The 17,572-nt window shown below is 33.1% G+C and overlaps 1 protein-coding gene across 1 annotated transcript in view; it reads right to left on the bottom strand.

Moving 5' to 3' along the window:
* Positions 1–594: 594 nt before the first annotated feature.
* Positions 595–17,572, bottom strand: part of LOC105621270 (period circadian protein-like) — a 34,944-nt gene continuing 17,966 nt past the window's right edge. The window contains exons 4-17 of the mRNA XM_012202740.1: positions 12,870–13,000; positions 11,543–11,744; positions 10,487–10,720; positions 8,426–8,610; positions 7,924–8,208; positions 6,889–7,041; positions 4,727–4,925; positions 3,293–3,681; positions 2,520–2,701; positions 2,158–2,303; positions 1,691–1,929; positions 1,286–1,507; positions 816–1,118; positions 595–717 (exon numbers count right to left, since the gene is read on the bottom strand). Of these exons, the coding sequence (XP_012058130.1) occupies positions 595–717; positions 816–1,118; positions 1,286–1,507; positions 1,691–1,929; positions 2,158–2,303; positions 2,520–2,701; positions 3,293–3,681; positions 4,727–4,925; positions 6,889–7,041; positions 7,924–8,208; positions 8,426–8,610; positions 10,487–10,720; positions 11,543–11,744; positions 12,870–13,000 (2,993 nt within the window). The remainder of the gene's footprint in view (positions 718–815; positions 1,119–1,285; positions 1,508–1,690; positions 1,930–2,157; positions 2,304–2,519; positions 2,702–3,292; positions 3,682–4,726; positions 4,926–6,888; positions 7,042–7,923; positions 8,209–8,425; positions 8,611–10,486; positions 10,721–11,542; positions 11,745–12,869; positions 13,001–17,572) is intronic.

Below are 17,572 nucleotides of genomic sequence, written 5' to 3'. Positions count from 1 at the left end.
ATATCGCATTATTTTCTGAATGTTTTTAAAGATTATCGCGCATTCGTTCAATCACGATTCCATTAGAAATCTACATCCGTGATTGAGCGAATATGACTTTGAGTCTCTGAGGAACACGTACATAAATATAATGTAAGTGCAATCTCATGGAAATCTCACAGGTATTTAATAATGCGCTCTACTTCGCATTAAAAATCTTAGTAAATGTACTCTAACCAGCTGCTAAGGCAACTTCAAAACATTTCTGAGCTTTGTATCTTGATCAATCTATCTTAGAACCCGATTAGTCTCTCAATACATGATGCATTTGTAATCCACTTTAATTGTCATCTTATTTCTTAAATAGAAATCGAATCTTTCAAAAAACTGTAAAAACTGGAATTGTGTTATTCTCGAATGTCGATAAACGTATTCTTCACCGTGCATTTCATTCGTCGCTTATATACACAAGTCCTTTCGTGTTTGTGATATTTTTGATAAGGATGTTCGAACAGTTTAAAGAATTCTAATTTCATTTTGAACCCATTTGAAAGAAATGCAAATATGACGAAGCGAACACTAACTTTGAATGTCTTTTGGAACTATTCGGGTCGATCACAGCTTCTGTGAATACTGACAAGATACAGTCTGAGATGGCAACGGAGGCGGTAGAGGCGCATTTTCCTCATGGATCATCACTAACTTGCCGTATTTCACCATTCTTTTCCTCTGTTTGCGCTGTACAAATCAAATAGATCAAATCGCGTTATATGATATAACATAGATATTTCGATAAATCTTAATAAATTTTGCAATGTCTTTTTAATTATTCTCACCTGCGATTCAGTCCAACTACCGTTGCTACTTCCGCTATCGCTTCCGCTTGACGTAATCCCATCCTCGAGGATAAGTTCAGTACCGAAACCTTCCATCTCCAGATCCAGGTAGAGCTGACCCAGTTGATCGTTGACCAATAGCGGTTGACTGAAGGTCTTCATCACGTCTAAGTCGGCTTTCAGCACTTCGTTCAGTGTTCCAGGATGCATCTGGTATTCATAGATCAACTCTGGTGTTAGTTGGACGCCCTCTAGCCAGGGTGGAGCCTTTCTCCGCATTCCCTGATGGCACTTGGTGTGTTCCTGCATTTATTATGCTCATATAGTCAAATAAATGAATATTTAGATACTATGAAGGAAAAAATCACAGTCTTTTTCAGACTGTGTCTGAAAAAAGAATCTAAAAAATGTACGAAAGATCGAGACATCTCTTGGATGTCTTTCAGACATTCCGCCATTTGAGTCTCTACCTCGGAAGAGACTTCGCACGTCTTCTGATCCGGATTGCAGCTGCTGTCACTACTCTTGTATACGAAACTGCTACTATAGAAGCTGGACGAACTCGACTCATCCCCGTTGTAGTCAGTCAGTCGGCGATGTTCTTTTACGATCACCGGCGTTAGGTCTACCAAGCTCGAACAGCCGCCGTCATTACTCACGCATGATGAAGACAGCTCGCCGGGCGATAGAACCTGCCAAAAGTTCGATGTAAATTAATATCTTACTGAATAATCAAGGCTGAAGACATTAATTTCAAAACATCAATTAATTAATTTCATTAAAATTCCAATTATAGAAAAACATTTTTTCAATTATTTTCTATAATAGACAATTTGTATATAGGACACAAGAAAAATTTGATACAGTCATTTTACCTTCTTGGAGGACTCGGACATAGCCATTGTGCTCCCTGACTCGGCCTTGATACTGGTCGCTTGACTGGCTGGTCGTTTGCGATCCGGACATTTATCGTTGGATGGCAGTTGGTTTTCGCGTGTTGCCATCGGTGCTTGCTCGGGTATTAGAAAAGGTCGATACATCATAGCACGTGGTGGAGGTGCGCCGATCACTGTTGGATAGATCATCCCGGCCATTGCCGTCGCAACGTAAGATACTGGAGCAAACACTAAAATTCTTTTATAACTTTCCATAGAAGACCTACTTTTAAATATGCAATTAAATTCTAATTTAATCCAAATTTTTGGAAGCATCTCTTTTAAAAGTGCTACCGAAGAGATTCAAATCTACAGATCGAAACATAAAACAATATTCAATAATAAGAATTTATTAAATTAATTTTTTAAATTTTTAATTTGCGATTATAGTCAAATGAGATACCTACCGTAAGGATTTTGTTGACTCGATTGCGTTGACGACGATGGACCAAGCTTCTCTTGCGACGATTCGCTGGATTGTGGTACCGGCATGTAGTACACCGGTATCATTGACGGAAGTAATGGAAATCTGGATACAGCCTCCGAGTTAGTACTAAAATTTTTTTTAATATAATTTATTCATAGATAATTTATTCATAGATTTATTCATAGATTATAATTATATTCTCCATTATTAAACAGTTTTTGAGATTTTTGTGGAACATTCGGAACTTTATGAATCGAATGTTATCACTCTTTTTATAAAATGTTTAATATTAACGAAATTAATATATTTTATTCTATGTTATTAATATTTTAAAGCTCTTACTTATGGGGTGGAACACAAGATTTAGTAGGTGCGGAAGAGGATACAGCCGACAATGGTGACCACAAATTAATATTCGTCCCTGTTTGTACCACGGTCGATTGATCGAGACTCATGCTGACAGTGGTTGTGAGATTCGCTGGACCTACCGTGCTTGTCCTCAAGATTTTATCATGTTTCGATACCTGTTTCCATATTATCGTCACATTTAGATTCGTATAAATTTGACTTAATACGCATATCTATTCTTTTGTATTTATATAATATATACATATATATATATATATATATATATATATATATATATATACATATATATATGTATTTATTTATTTATGTATTTATAATATATATATTTAGCCCTTCGATGTCACTATGGATATAATTTATCTGGCTTTCTTTTACTAATGCTTATTTTATCGCTTATATAACTTTTTCACTAATAAAGATACATTTGATACCATTATGTTCTTTAATGTCTGACGTTTTTTTTAACGAAAAATTTAAACGAAAAATTTTTGAAACGAACAATATGTTTATTTTTATATATATAAAAATTATAAGCAATTAATTGAGTATGCTAAACCCAATGTGTCTTCCCATAATGTGGCACAGGAAGGTCAGTATTGAAATTGGAAATTAAAATCTATTCATTCCACGCACCAAACATAAAATTGTTCAGTAGCAAAAACCATAATTACGATAATATATATCCATATACAATGTAATTTAATAAAATTCACCCAATTAAATTCCTAAAAAAATATAAGGCATACCTTAAAGCTATCACCTTCCCAACTATGACTGCCGCTCCTTTTGATCCCGTGACCTTGACTGGTGTAATGAGTGCTCTGATCCGTACCGTTGACCTTCTCTGTCTTGATGCGCGAATCTTTCAACTTGTCACTGTTCTTGATGCTGGAGCGCAGCTCTCGGTGCTTCTGCATCATCATCTTCTCCATATCCTCGTTGTGGCGATTCAACAGCAACTCCGTCAGCGTGGGCGACTTGAAGCTTTCCGTCGCGGTGTTGCTGTTGCTGGCGGTGTTGGACGCATCACCCCGACTTGCAGAGCTTGTTTGATTGTTGGAACCACTGCTCAGGTTCTCTGCACTACCGCTACGGCTCGCCCCGCTTCCATTTATCGGCGACATACATTTTCGCGCTGAAAACACGATAAAAATTTGTCTTAATTAAATACGTATTACTTATATTTATTACAGCAACTCAAAAAATGAAGTTTCCAGAAAATGAATTTCAATATTTTGAAAAATCATTAAAATTTTATAATACTAATTTTGAGGTGCAATTTTAATAATTAATTGTTATAAAGGAATAAAAGTATATTCTTTTTTTCTTTAGATTTCCGTTCTTTTTCTGCAAATAATAAAAAAAGGCAATTTTCGAGTTATGTCATTATGTAGCAAATAAGCAATATGCATAGAAAAGATAGTTTTTTGCAGCATTGCTCATCATGCTTGAAATTTTTATACACGTAGTTATTTTGATGATCAACTAAATTATCAGGATTGCCACAGAAAATGAATTAAAAAATTGCCTGACTTTTCTAGATTTTCCAGATAAAAATGGAAAATTTTCCAATATAAAATATATTAATTTTAACACATTTAGAATCGGATTGTAAGAAAGCTAGTCTATATACAAGGATTATAGGAAAGTTAATCTATATTATTAAAAACAACGCAAAAAAAGTTTGGCAGCATAATAAAATTTTTGTTGCAAATTCAAATCAACAAAAAATAAATTAATATTGGAAAAACGAACGCAGTTACAAAAAAGGATGATCAAACAAAAATACTAAGTAAAATATAAATTTTAATTATTTTATTAACCGTTTAAACCGCGCGAATTTTGAACGTATTTGACTATATACATAAGATATAAGATTTAAAAAATTATAACAATTATTTGAAATAGGAGCAATTTAAGGAAATTGTAAACAATTTTCAAAATTCCAACCTTTTTTACATTTTCCCCTGACTTTTCCCAGTTTTTCATGTCCAATTTCAATTTTCCTAACTCTTCCCGGTTTTCCAGGTTTGTGGCAATTATTTTTAGATTTCCTAATTATTTTTAGATTTGTATTTATAATTAGTTAACTTTATAAATATTTTAGGGAAATTGTTCTTTCTGTATGTTTTTAACTAACTCAATGCAACATACGGTTGAATGATAAAGATGACGCTTACCGCCTTCGTCGTTGCTGGAATTGACATTCTCCTCATCGCTGCCATACATGGTCGCAACCGAAGGTTTGCTTTTGAAGAAACGCTCAAGATTCTCGTTGTAGTTGAGCTGGTTGTAACTCGGCGGGGTTTCCGTGGAGGATTTGCTGTCGTAGTCCTCGTGATGAGGCGAGATCTCACCGAGCATCACACTGTCGTGCTCCTGTAACAAGGGATTTCGTGATCCCTTCACAAGTATATTGTAGAGACTTAGAGTGAGTTGTTACTGAGAATCAGTATTGCAATTTAACGCCGTTACCGTGGGTCACTAGCGTTTTTGCATGGTCACATTTGCTTTTCTTTTTTTCTTTTCTTTTTGCGTGAGCGGTGAGATGCGGTGCGTTGATCAGCCATGGCGAAGATCTCGATCTCGATTAAACTGACAATTTCGCTAGAAGCTGTGAAAGACCTCATCTGTCTACTAAATCACCTACGACCATCCATTTCCAAACTTGCGGCGCAAGCTCTTGCGGCAAGCACGAATCGAAGGCGTTACGAGGCACTGAGTAGGTATGTTCCAGCGTAGGGCACAAAATTTTAATAGTCTATCCTTGTAAATATAAAGCTCTACCTTGATATTTTAAATGAATTAGCTAGAAGTGATTTTCTAGAAATCTTTTCAAATTATACAATGATACATAATACAATGACGCAGACGCAGTCATGCAATTCAACTATGATATCAATTGAAAAAGAATTGGCGAACAGTTTTGATTACATAATCAGTAATCTTAATTACGTAATTGAAGACATAATTAGAATATTTTCAAAAACTAAAGTCAGAATATATAATAGTACGTTGCATTAAGCGTCAAATACGTTATTATAAAAGAAAATATGAAATTTATTTTATTCGTTTTTGTGTTAAGCAAATTGATGGAAATTCCTTTTTTTTTAGTTGTTATTTCGTTGCCGTTGGCGAGGGATTGATGCTTCAGAGACTTAGAAATCCTTGTGATGGGGCGCAAAAGCAAATTTCAGCGTAGGCCAAAAGCGATCGTAACGCCTCCGGCATGAATAATACATGTTATTTACAGTGAAGGGTAGATCGATCGAGTGATCGGAATTGTACGAGCATCTCACTATCCAAATCGCTAAATCCTTCGTTATGAAAAATTCCTTCTCCTGATATCTAGATCGCAGTCATCGATCGAGCCGGCAAAATCGCGGCCGAGTTCAGTTTTCCGCAGAGACAGTAAGATGCCGATTTAACAACTTTGCGATTTCTTTTTCTTTTTGCCCCTACATACGACGTTGAAATTTAAAATACGAGCGAAATTACACTGCCTTTAATTTTTCTCTACTTCATTCGTACTATTTTTTCCTTCTTACACATCATCTCCATTCTTCTCATGCTTTACCTTTTATTTGAGCCTTGGAGAATATTGAATACTGTTGTAAAAATACATTAGTAACAACGACATTTACCCTTACAACAGACATTTACAAAATTTAATACTGAAAGATAAATCGAATGTTTTTTTAATGCTTTCATAATCTAACTGGATCATTGTGCCTAATTGTTTTTCAAAGGATTTTTGGGCTCTAAAAATTCTGAAAAAATTCTAGTACACTCTTCTAACATTCAAGAATAGATTTTATAATGACGTTTTATAATGACTAAAACGTTTTTCGTTTTTTTTGTACGTGTCTGAATTTGAAGCAGACTAATTCAAAATTGAAAATTTGCCTGAGTTTTCAAAGCCCTGATTGGATTTATTTTGAGTATTAAAAGTACTGTTGTTTTTTTTATAAAGTATTTTTAATACTCAGAATAAGTAATTAATTAATCGTACCTTTCAATATTAAATTGACTAGTGTTTAATTTGACTAGTGTTGAATTAATCTTTTGTTAGAGGAAAAGCATACCGGATGTCAACGACGAGATTATATAATTACGTGAACTAGCATTTTCCACCAGTACCAGTGTGAAGATTTATAAGGTAAAACATGATGACTGCACGTTATTGTTACACATACATACGCACACGTACACATACACAGATAAGTATCTCTACAGTATAAATATAGTATATTATACGTAGCATACCAGAACGGAGCGCATTATAGCGTAAGTAATTAAGGTAACAGTGTTTCGGCGATACTAAAACGTAACTAATAGTCACCGAAAAGCTCCTGAGTTCGTCCGCCGCGAGCAGTCCATCCTTGCCGACTCCGGGAGCCTTCATCTCTTGCAGCAGATTTTCCATGAAGGATGCTAGATCCTTACATCGTTTTGACACGTCGAGCTCGGTTATATCTGACGTTCTCTGGATGCTCTGCGCACACGTACGATAGAAAAGAAAAAAAAAAGAGAATAAATTGGGAGAGCTTGGCTTGTCTCCGTTTCATGGTGAGAAATTCTCGTTTTGTTTTCTCTTTGTTACACGATAACGCCAAACCTGCATTTCTTACATACGTACATTAAACAATTAACTACCTCTTTGCCGTGTTATTGAACTTTGCAGAGTATTAAGCGAGTCCTTTCGCTACTAAAGATAATTATGATTAGGTTATCATCATAAGTCAAGCTTGATAACAGCGATTGTATAACGGCCCGGCCTCTTTATTTTCAAGAGCATGAGCAAAGTGGATAAGAAAGAATGTTTGTCCCCCTTAAATTTTGTTAAAGAGAAACAATTAAATTATAAAAATTACTTTTACGATGAAAAATTAAACGCGGTATTCATAGTCCGTTTTTATTTTATATAAGACTTTAAACAGACCTGTTCGATTTGAGCTCTGGAGCTAAAACGCGAAGCGAGGCAAAAAAATTCAGTATGAGTAAGATTTCGGGAAATGTAAAATATTTTACATTCTCTCAAATTGGACAGGCTTGATCTTAAGTAATGTCTTAAAATGCTAATATATACGGCTATCTAATTGATTCATGACATCTTAGATGACGTATAGTCTATATAAGAACTGACTATATATATAAATATCAGCCAATTGTCCAATTTGTGGCTTTTGCCTTGATCCTTGAAGCCTATATAGTTTTAATAAGTATTTCAATAAAGGAGGATATTTTCCCTTTTTAACACTCTTCTTTGGGTGAAGTTAAATTTTTATCTTTTCCTAATTAGAATCCTAGGTATACCCATGGATAAATAGCGAATAGTGTTGTAATGTGTGTAACGTAGTTTCGTCAGTGATCGTACCTCATCAAGGAGCGCCCGTATTTCACCCTGGATGATCTTGGCCTCTTTCAGCACTTCCTCACTAATGCTAGCCAGATAGCTATACTCGGTATCGCGCGGTACGCGGAAGATGTCCGGGTCCATTGGTCCCTTGAGCACCCGATGCTGACCTACGACAAACTCTAGTTTTTTCGTCCAGGGATTGATAAACGATGACCACTCGGTCTCGAGGACGACGCAGCTCCCGTTTTGCACGGCGAACCTGTAGGGCTTCGACCTGAAGGAGGAGCCTTCGAGTTTGATCACCTGTTCAACGATATTTTGTAAGGAGTTACATGAATAATTTACGGCAGTAACAAGGAGAATATCTGAACACTCATTCATTGACTTTCATTCTCTCTTTCTTTCTCTCTTTCTCTCTTTTTTAAACTCTCTCGCATATCTCTCGTCTCTTATTATACATGCATGCGAACGAAACCTAAGTTTCTTTCTTTCTTTCTTTCTTTGTTGGGCTCATGCTCACAGTCCCGTAGATGTCTTTGATGAAAGGTAGATCCTCGGGATGGTAGAAGTCAAACAGCGAACGGCCAACCATATCCTGTGGTAGATAGCCGAAGTATTGGACTACGTCGGGATCAACATGGGATAGGTGGCACGTCGCAGTGTGGCGGGTCGTGAATACCGAAGATATTATTGTTTCTTCTGGCGCTGCGGATAACGACAAGGTTCGGGGTCATTCTTTCTTGTTGCGGGTCACTACCTCAATGAGCGAGAGTTTAGTAATGGTTAGACGCCGACAAGCTTTCGTAGGGCGAGATTTGCACGTTGTTAATTAATTAGTTTTGGCACAGTTAAAAAAAATCCATGCTCAAAAAGCTGCTCGATGCCATTTAGAATTTTTTCCATATCCATTCGTTCTGAACATAGTTCTAAACAACTTTGCACGAATTTGTGTATTGATTATGGCTAAACTTTGGAACTTCATTTTTTTGCAATATTTTCTTTATATTGTGTTCGCTATTTCATAACAAATCTTTTTTTTTAATTTGAACACAATAAATAGAATGAATAAATAAAATAACCAATACAGATTATTAAACAATTTTGTAAACGGATAAAATTTTGTAAATGGATAAAAATCGCGAGTTGAGATTAAAGATCCAAAGAGTATCTTCGATAAGGAACTTAAGAACATGTCAGCCGTTTAAAATTGGAAATAATATATTAATATGTATATATTTATACTTTTTATATTTAAAAAAATAATGACAAAAATTTCAAATTTAAACTTTAAATACCTACTTTAAATAATTAAGATTATCTAGGTAACGTTTTATTAAGATTTACGGATTAGTTGTTCTGTAAATAAAATTTAATTCAGTAAATTTTATTTATTTACTGATCAATTAATTTGTGAATATAATTTTGCATAAATAATCTTAATTATTTAAAGTACTTATATAAAAAATTGAAAATTGTTAAATCATTTTTTAAGTTAAAGTATTATAACAATAAAAAAATAATAATATAAAACAGTAAATCAATTATAAAAATGTGTTGTTAAATAAGTATATGATTCAAATAATGTTTCATATACATAATTTCACGTGTATAATTATAATATTAATTATTATCTATATAAAAATACGAATATTAATATTTTCCCTAGTTTTAAACTATTTGCAAGGTTAATACTGAAATTCTTTTGAACAACATAAAATCCATCGATGCCAATAAAAATTAGTAGCGATCAGTTTGTGCAGGAAGTGATGGAGACTATCCATGCGCTGACAAAAGCAAAGCGAGTGAAGCATCTTGTGAAAGATGATGAGTGCAGTGTGACAACGTGAGATACGAGCGTTCGTAACAGTGGTCTCCAAACTGAACGAAAAAACGGGGAACCAATCGAAAAAATGGCGAGATAATGGCACAGCGACAAATACGGCAAAAATGCGAACGGTGTATCAACGTACATATCATCACGAGCCGCCGCGCGGGCGGCTTTGAGAAATTGGAAGTAAGTTACCTTCGTTTCAAACATTTTCCATGGAAACCACCGACTCACTGAATATTGTCAACGAGATCGGACCAACGACAAGACTCGATCATCGCGGAGCGATTAAGTATGCTTGTTTCGCATGTACGAATACAGGATGTATCTTGAGAACGTATAATATAAGCAGTTGAACGAGATTAGTGAATGGCATTATCACCTTTAAAATACCACTGCGACTTTTTCGCATATTCTAGATACATCCTGTAAATCCGAGTCACTTCGACGAAGTTACTCATTCACTTCAGCACGCGTTTGTCCATGTCGAGGATATATTTCAAGTGATTTGTTATATTTGCAAGCGAGGATTTAGTAGGATAAATATTGCCGGAAATTTTTCTCGAAGTAACTTCGAATTGACGATGGTCCGTAGAATCTTTTTCGGATCACCACCATTTCGTGATCCACATTGATGAGTGTTGCGCTAAATCGCAAGTTGGCCGCTAACTTTTGCGACAAACAAGCTAACTGTTTGTAATTATCGAGTCCTCTCGCCGGTCAGACCTCATCGGAGACCTTGGACCATGCTACCTTTGTATGCGGAATGGACGGGTTGAGCGGTAACTACGAGGAACATAGCTCGGTTGCTAAGCTGTTGCTCGGTCGTTCGATCCCGCAAGTCCCGCAAATCTCGAAACGACAAAGTCAGGTGGAAAGGCAAATACAGGTTCGATCGGGCGTCTGCTCGATATCCATTCGGCATTTCGGTGCACCTGGTGAACCTCCGCAAACCGCAGAACAAGCTCGCCCTTCTGCCATTGATTCCTAAAAATGGAACATGTTCTGATGATGCCACTTAGAAGTTGGATAATAATTGATTTCCGAAAATCGAAAATGAAAGATTGTATAAGTCACATGCCCTAAATACATTATATAACAATGATAACACTGATAATAAAATGTAATAGATGATCATAGAAAAAATTGTAATAATATTTGGTAATAATATTTGGTAATAATAGGTATTTGATAATAATTTGGAGTAAAAAGGCACGAGGAAATTTTAACTATAAGAATATCTACTGAGTAAGAGTAATAATTTTTGACAAAGAAACTCACACTAATTATATTTGGAAAATTGGATCCTAATAAAGTGAGTTTTCATATAGAATGTAGCAAACGAAAAATGTTTTAGACACAAAGTTTCAATATTAGATAATTTTTTAGCTATAATGCAAAGATGCTCTATGAACACACTTTTGATACACTACAACTCAAAAAATACTTATTGAGTCTGGTATCTATGACATCCATTGTTCACTACATTATAAGCTACGTTATTCATCGTGGAACTAATTTTTTATAATTTAAATCTTAAATGTCTTTGGTATGGCATATCTGGCTTTCCTTTTTTTAATACTTTTTCAACTCCCTTTTCATTGCTTATAAAAAAGTAAACAATATTGTCAACAGTTTTTTTTTAATAGAAACGCCAGATATTAAGGAGAACATCATGGTATTAAGCAAATAGATACATTATTAATTAAAGTATTAATAAAAAGTCAAATTGGATTGGGTATGCCATACCCAAGTGTATTGTTCCCGTAAAGTGATCTTTTCTTCTCAGTTCATTAAATATAATTGTACCTTTAGATTGTTCTTCTTCCGGCGGCGACGCGATGCCACTGGTAATCTGATCGGCTAAAGTGTTCTTGTCCTTTGGATGCACATAATCGATGAAAGATTTCCCAATCCAGGAGTCCTTGAGATAACCGAGAGCGGTGCATATCGACGGAGTTGTATACAGCACGAGACCGTCGTGCATTGAAATCACCGCACAAAATCCATCCTACAAAATATTTGGTAGATTAGGAAGTTAGTCGATATAATGCGCTAAATAATTAATGATTTTAACGTGAATGATAACGTGATGTTAGATTTTCTTTTTATCCTCCGCGTAATAAAAAAAAAGGACAAGTTAAAATAAAATGTAATGATAAAATATTGATAACGCTAAGAGATAATAAAAGAGATTTATGAATTTTACTAAAAATCATCGTGAGCGTTTAAGAAATAAAACTTATAATTTGTCACGTTATCACCAGCAAGTTAAGGACTTCTCACCCAAATTTAATTGCCATCATATGCGAGGACTATATATTAAAAAATGATTTAGTTGTGGGAGAAATATCAGTAAAGAAAGAGATATTCATAGATATGTTTCTTCTTGTATCTTACATCGATGACATGCAAAAGTTTCTCCGCAATTTTTTTTGTGTAAACGCATAAGTTCCTTCGAAAAATCCGATGAATCCTGTATAAGAATATACACGGAGAACAGGCTGACAAATATATCTATTCATTTTAGTTAGCACTTACTTTCCCTTTCCAAAGATCGCGTACACGCCGATTTTGCGGAAAGTGCGAAAAAGTGTAACCAACTAAACAGAAAAGATCGCTGCAATACAGACGATTGTCTAACTTCTAATTCATGATTATATCAACGCAGATAAGTTAGCAATAACCCGAATAGAACAAAAAGTCATGATGACATCAAAATAGCATTAAAATGGCCAAAATGATTATTAAAAATCATTTTTTAATCAATTATGATTCATTTTAACATTTTATTGTGACTTGTTGTTTTGCTTCGACAAACTTGTAATCAAGTAGTTAATATCGTTCCAATATTCCTGATGTATATTAATGTTTACAGTTATTTATTCATAATAGTAACGGAGCTTATAAAAATAACGGTTTAATTACGAAAGCGGAATTACGGAAGCGATTTAATAATGGAAGTAGCAAGTCACAAGAACCCGTCGAGTCTCGAATTTGCTTCTACGATCGCACGGTGCGATACTTGAAAATCTCTGTCTTTTTTTTTCTTGTTACGTCCTTACAACATGTGCGTGTGCATGTATATGTGTTTTTTTTGTTTCTCTGTCTGTTACATTTATCGATGTATACTAACATTGGCCTGAGACGTGGAATCGTCCAGGAGAACCGTCCGTGAAGCGAGTCCTGCTTCTGGATCTGCGACGATTTCGCCGTTGTGCTCGCCGGGATCCGTTGCGTCCACCAATTCTACAGTGGTTACCTCTTCTTAAAGCATTAAAGCAATAAAAGAAATTCTCATTGTTATAAGCGTTGTCATTCGGGTCATCTACCCGAATCGCCATAAGATGGTGGAAGAGGATGAGGAATAGTCGAGCCGAAGTGACATAGGGACGCATTTTTGAATTTATATGTACAATATGTATACATTCTGAAATTGTTATAAAATTGTTATTATCAAATCCTTTGAAAGTATGTAAAAATTAGTTTATTTCAAATCATTATGTAAAAATTAGTTTATTTCAAATCACAGTCAAATATATTATAAGAAATCTACTTGACTTTAAATGCTTGAAATTAATTTGTTTATAATTTGCATTGTACATTAGGAGTTTTTATTAGAATAAACTAAGCGATTTTTTAGTATCTTTGATAATAACAGAAAATATAACAAATACTATATTATGAAAGAATATTATGAAATGTTTCTTTTTTAAATAAAAGGTACAATAAAATACGATGGTAACTTTAATAATTTTATAACTTAAAAGAATTCCTGTATCATAAATATAAATAAGTATATAAAATCACGTTAGCACGACTTGAGTCACGTGAACAAGAATAAGAAGGATATAAGAAAAGATGCTCAGTGTTCCCTTAGTCCAAAATGACGCGGAAATGACCATGTTGAGGTTCGTACTTTGCATAAAATCATATCGGCGAACGATTACCAGAGATACGTCTGACCGAAAGTTCAATGCCATTAGTCGGTAATATGCTAGCTCCGGCTAAATTGTTACTTTCAGGTGAAAGGCATTCACTGCGGTTACTTCGCGAGCGCATGAGACGTGCAAGAATATCGTATGATGACATCTAAATAAGTGAAAGTAAACCTAATCTACGATAGATTGGCGATAACATTAATGTTTTTATCGATTAAATTCATTTTTTGGCCAGAAAAAAATATATTTGTAAAAATATATTTATAAAAGATCTTTGAACAAATAATGGAAACCAGAAATTCTAATAAAAATTAATCAACAAAGTGTAAGTGCTTATAATAGCCAAAATATTCAAGTCTTAATTTCGTTTTATTCATTTAAGATTCACAAACATTTCCACCCTCAGTTTGGGCTCTCCTTAATATACAAATTATATTTTACAAAAGATTGACCAAGCATAACTTTAAATCTGTGTGATTAGTTTATTGCGATTAGTTTAATGTATCAGTGTTAAAATAAGGCATTACACTTTATTAATTTAACATCTTTATTTGAAAAAATTGAATTACATAACTTCCTTACTTTCGGGATTAATATTCTTTTTATGCGTATTAATATGCAATACAATGTATGTTCTTCGCTGTTATCAGCTGAAAAGCGAGATGGCGAAAGGCAATTTTTAAGAGCATTATATTTAATTCCACGTTGATGGAAGGGTTAAATAAACGGCGATGTAAATGCTTACGTAAATATAGGGAATAAGCGCGAACACAGAACGAAAGTGATTTCATAACGTACCTATTGCATCTCGAATTAACGCGTCTCCGAGGGTTGGCATTACTCGCTAAAAATACGGTTGGTACTCTGTAATAACGATGGGGTAACAGCTGGAAGAGTGATTATTGCTTCACAATTGCATAGAAATGTAAATAGAGCAACCTTATAACGTGATTCATAAATGGAAAAAAATGGAAAGAGTTCTAGATCAAATCTTTATTAAAATCCACGGTTATTGATATATTCTGAAAAAAATCATTTTTAAAAATCACAGAAAACTACGTATAGAGGAAATTATGTGCTCTAAACATAATTAAATATATTCTTCCGCGGCTTCACTACTTGCTTATTGATTTATCAGTTTCGCAATAATTTATATAACGCGCAATATAAAACTACGTTGTTGAGAGGAGAATCGTGTGTGATATTATACCTATATGAAATCCTCAAACTCTGACAAAATATTTTTTTTAAAAAGAATCTGTTAAACATTTTCAAAAATCTTATTTAATTTCCTGATTGTTTAATTTGCTAAGGTAATTTAGCTTTACTTCGTAGAGCTTATTTAATAAATTTTTGCGTTTTATATTGCGTTTTGGATTTTAAATATATAAATATATATTTAAATAAAAGAATAAGATACTAAAAAAATAAACAAAAGGAATCATTGAAATGTAAATAAAGCAACAGGTGAAGCTTAGATCGTAAACTTGTTAGTATCGAAAGATCAATATCTTCGGTGGACTATGTCACGTTGGATGGAAATTTTACACCCCACTCGAGTAAACTTCGCCCATGCGTGTCACGATTTCTTTCAAATAACGATGATGAAAGAAAGAATTGAAGAAAGTGTTTCTCTTAACGCGCGATTATGATATCTATGTATCGCATGCGCTTGCGAAATATTTAACGATATAAATGTGTGATGTATGCCTCTTTTATTCAAGAAAGACTTTCAGTTATCAGCAGCGTCTAACACTGGAACCGCCGATGATACCGTTAACTTCGCTCATTAAATTTTTTTTTTTACATTAGATATACACATGGAAAGAAATTTTTCTAAAATATTAAAAAATTTAAACAGATAAAATTTAGTAGCTCTGAAAATAATTTTATTAAATTATTAAAATAATTATTTTTAGAAATTTCAAGTATAATGAGCAATATAATTATAATAAATTTGGCTATTGGGAATTAGCGCTGTATTATGTGCGCGATAAATTTCAAATTATTAAATTGTATCTTACGTATTTAATTATTAATTTGTGTACATGTTTCGATTAACTTTTTAATCATCCTCAATACAATCCATGTAATTAAGTGAGTGATGAGAACGTATTTAAATTTGATAAGACAGCAGTTTCGATGCTCAAATACGAACAAGAATTTTATTGCGAAACTATTTTAATTATTAATTGATTGAATTTGTTTTACATCAATGATATTTATCGGCAATGATTTGATGCAGACTTAATCATCTAGCTGGTTACGTTTTCGCTCTAAGAAATGATGATTGATCATCTCACATGAAAACATTGCGGATACTAAATTAATGAAAAACATGTGGATACCATAGCCTTATATACGTCTTATGTTCATCGCTTACTTAATTACATGGATTCAACTGTATGTAATGAGGATGGCTAAAAAGCTGGCCATAGTCGAAACATGTATACAAATTAATAATTAATAATTAAATATATAAGATACAATTTAATAATTTGAAATTTATTGCGCACACAGTACAACGCTAATTCCCAATAGCTAAATTTATTGTAATTATATATTTTAATACTAGGGAATTAAGATTATCATTTGTTTGAATAATGAGCAATGTTGTAAAAATTCTAATGACCACACACAGAAAAGTATCATTCTATTAAGAAAAGCAATTATTTATTTTATTTTTCTTTTTTTAAATAACTTTCAATAAAGGTTACTTTCAATAAAGAATATTTTCTCGCTAGTAGTCTTAAAATGTATTCATCTCAACTTTTAGAAATATTCAATATCATATACTCTTAAAATAAGAATTTATTCTCTTTTGAAGTATGTTATAAAATTTTATCAAAGAAAAGTCAGAGTTTGATTAACTTAAATATTTAATAATATATTGATATAAGAAAATTTATGTGTCAGAAAAATTTGGTATATTTCTTTTATTTCTGTACAACAGATTTAGGAAAAGCGAAACACAGTTTAGAAACAAGAAATTTTTTCATTCCTCGCTCTTCCAATTGAAAGAAATTTTATTTGCCCCCTGTAGCAAATCGTTCACTGTTGTTTTACGTCGATGTTCTGGAATTGCGTTCTTTATTTGTTTACAGTTAGCTTGAATTTTTAATTATCTCTAGACTAGCGTCTTCACTGAGTATCAAAGTAATTAGCTGCTCGATAAAATAAATTATTTTGAAAGAAATATAGCTGGACTAAGGGATAATTGTGAAGACAAGTTTCACATCAAAGTCTTAGGTAGGAAATAGCGAGGTTTCTAAAGGTTTCTTGAGAAAAGTTCACGAAGAAATTAGCTTATCAACACTTATCAAGCTTCTCAAACAGAAGAACAATAAGATTTTAAGGATTTATTAGTATCTGTTAATTTGGATCTATAATAGATTTTTAAGCCTTAAACCACAAAAAATGGACGAATCATAGTCGATTATTCTCCTCGTATTCAACTGTAATTGGCCAATTTCTTATGACTTAAAGCTTAAATAATCTATCTAGATCTGGACTTAAAGGATGTATTAGACATATTTTGTCTAATACATCCTTAATTTTGAAACATTCAAAAAATTATGAAAACATTACAGATTGTTTTATATTGCATTCGAAAATAATAGAAAAAAATTATCGGCAATTTTCTACATGAAAAATTATTTTAATAAGAAGTTGATATATTTTTTAGCAAAAATATTAAAAAATAATAGAAAATCTAAATTTTTTATTTAAATTACTTTAAATATATATATTCGAGATAATTTTTTTATGTAATATAAAGTTTCATTGCGATACAAAGATTAGTTGTTCTATAGATAAACAACATTATTTTATTTATTTATTTATTTATTTTATTTATTTACAGAATAACTAAACAGACAACCATAATAAACTTTATTAT

This window comes from Atta cephalotes (assembly GCF_000143395.1).
Source record: "Atta cephalotes unplaced genomic scaffold scaffold00032, whole genome shotgun sequence".
Taxonomy (NCBI): Eukaryota; Metazoa; Arthropoda; class Insecta; order Hymenoptera; family Formicidae; genus Atta; species Atta cephalotes.
The sequence above is the reverse complement of the archived record's forward strand: the minus strand, read 5'-3'. Positions and strand labels throughout refer to the sequence as shown.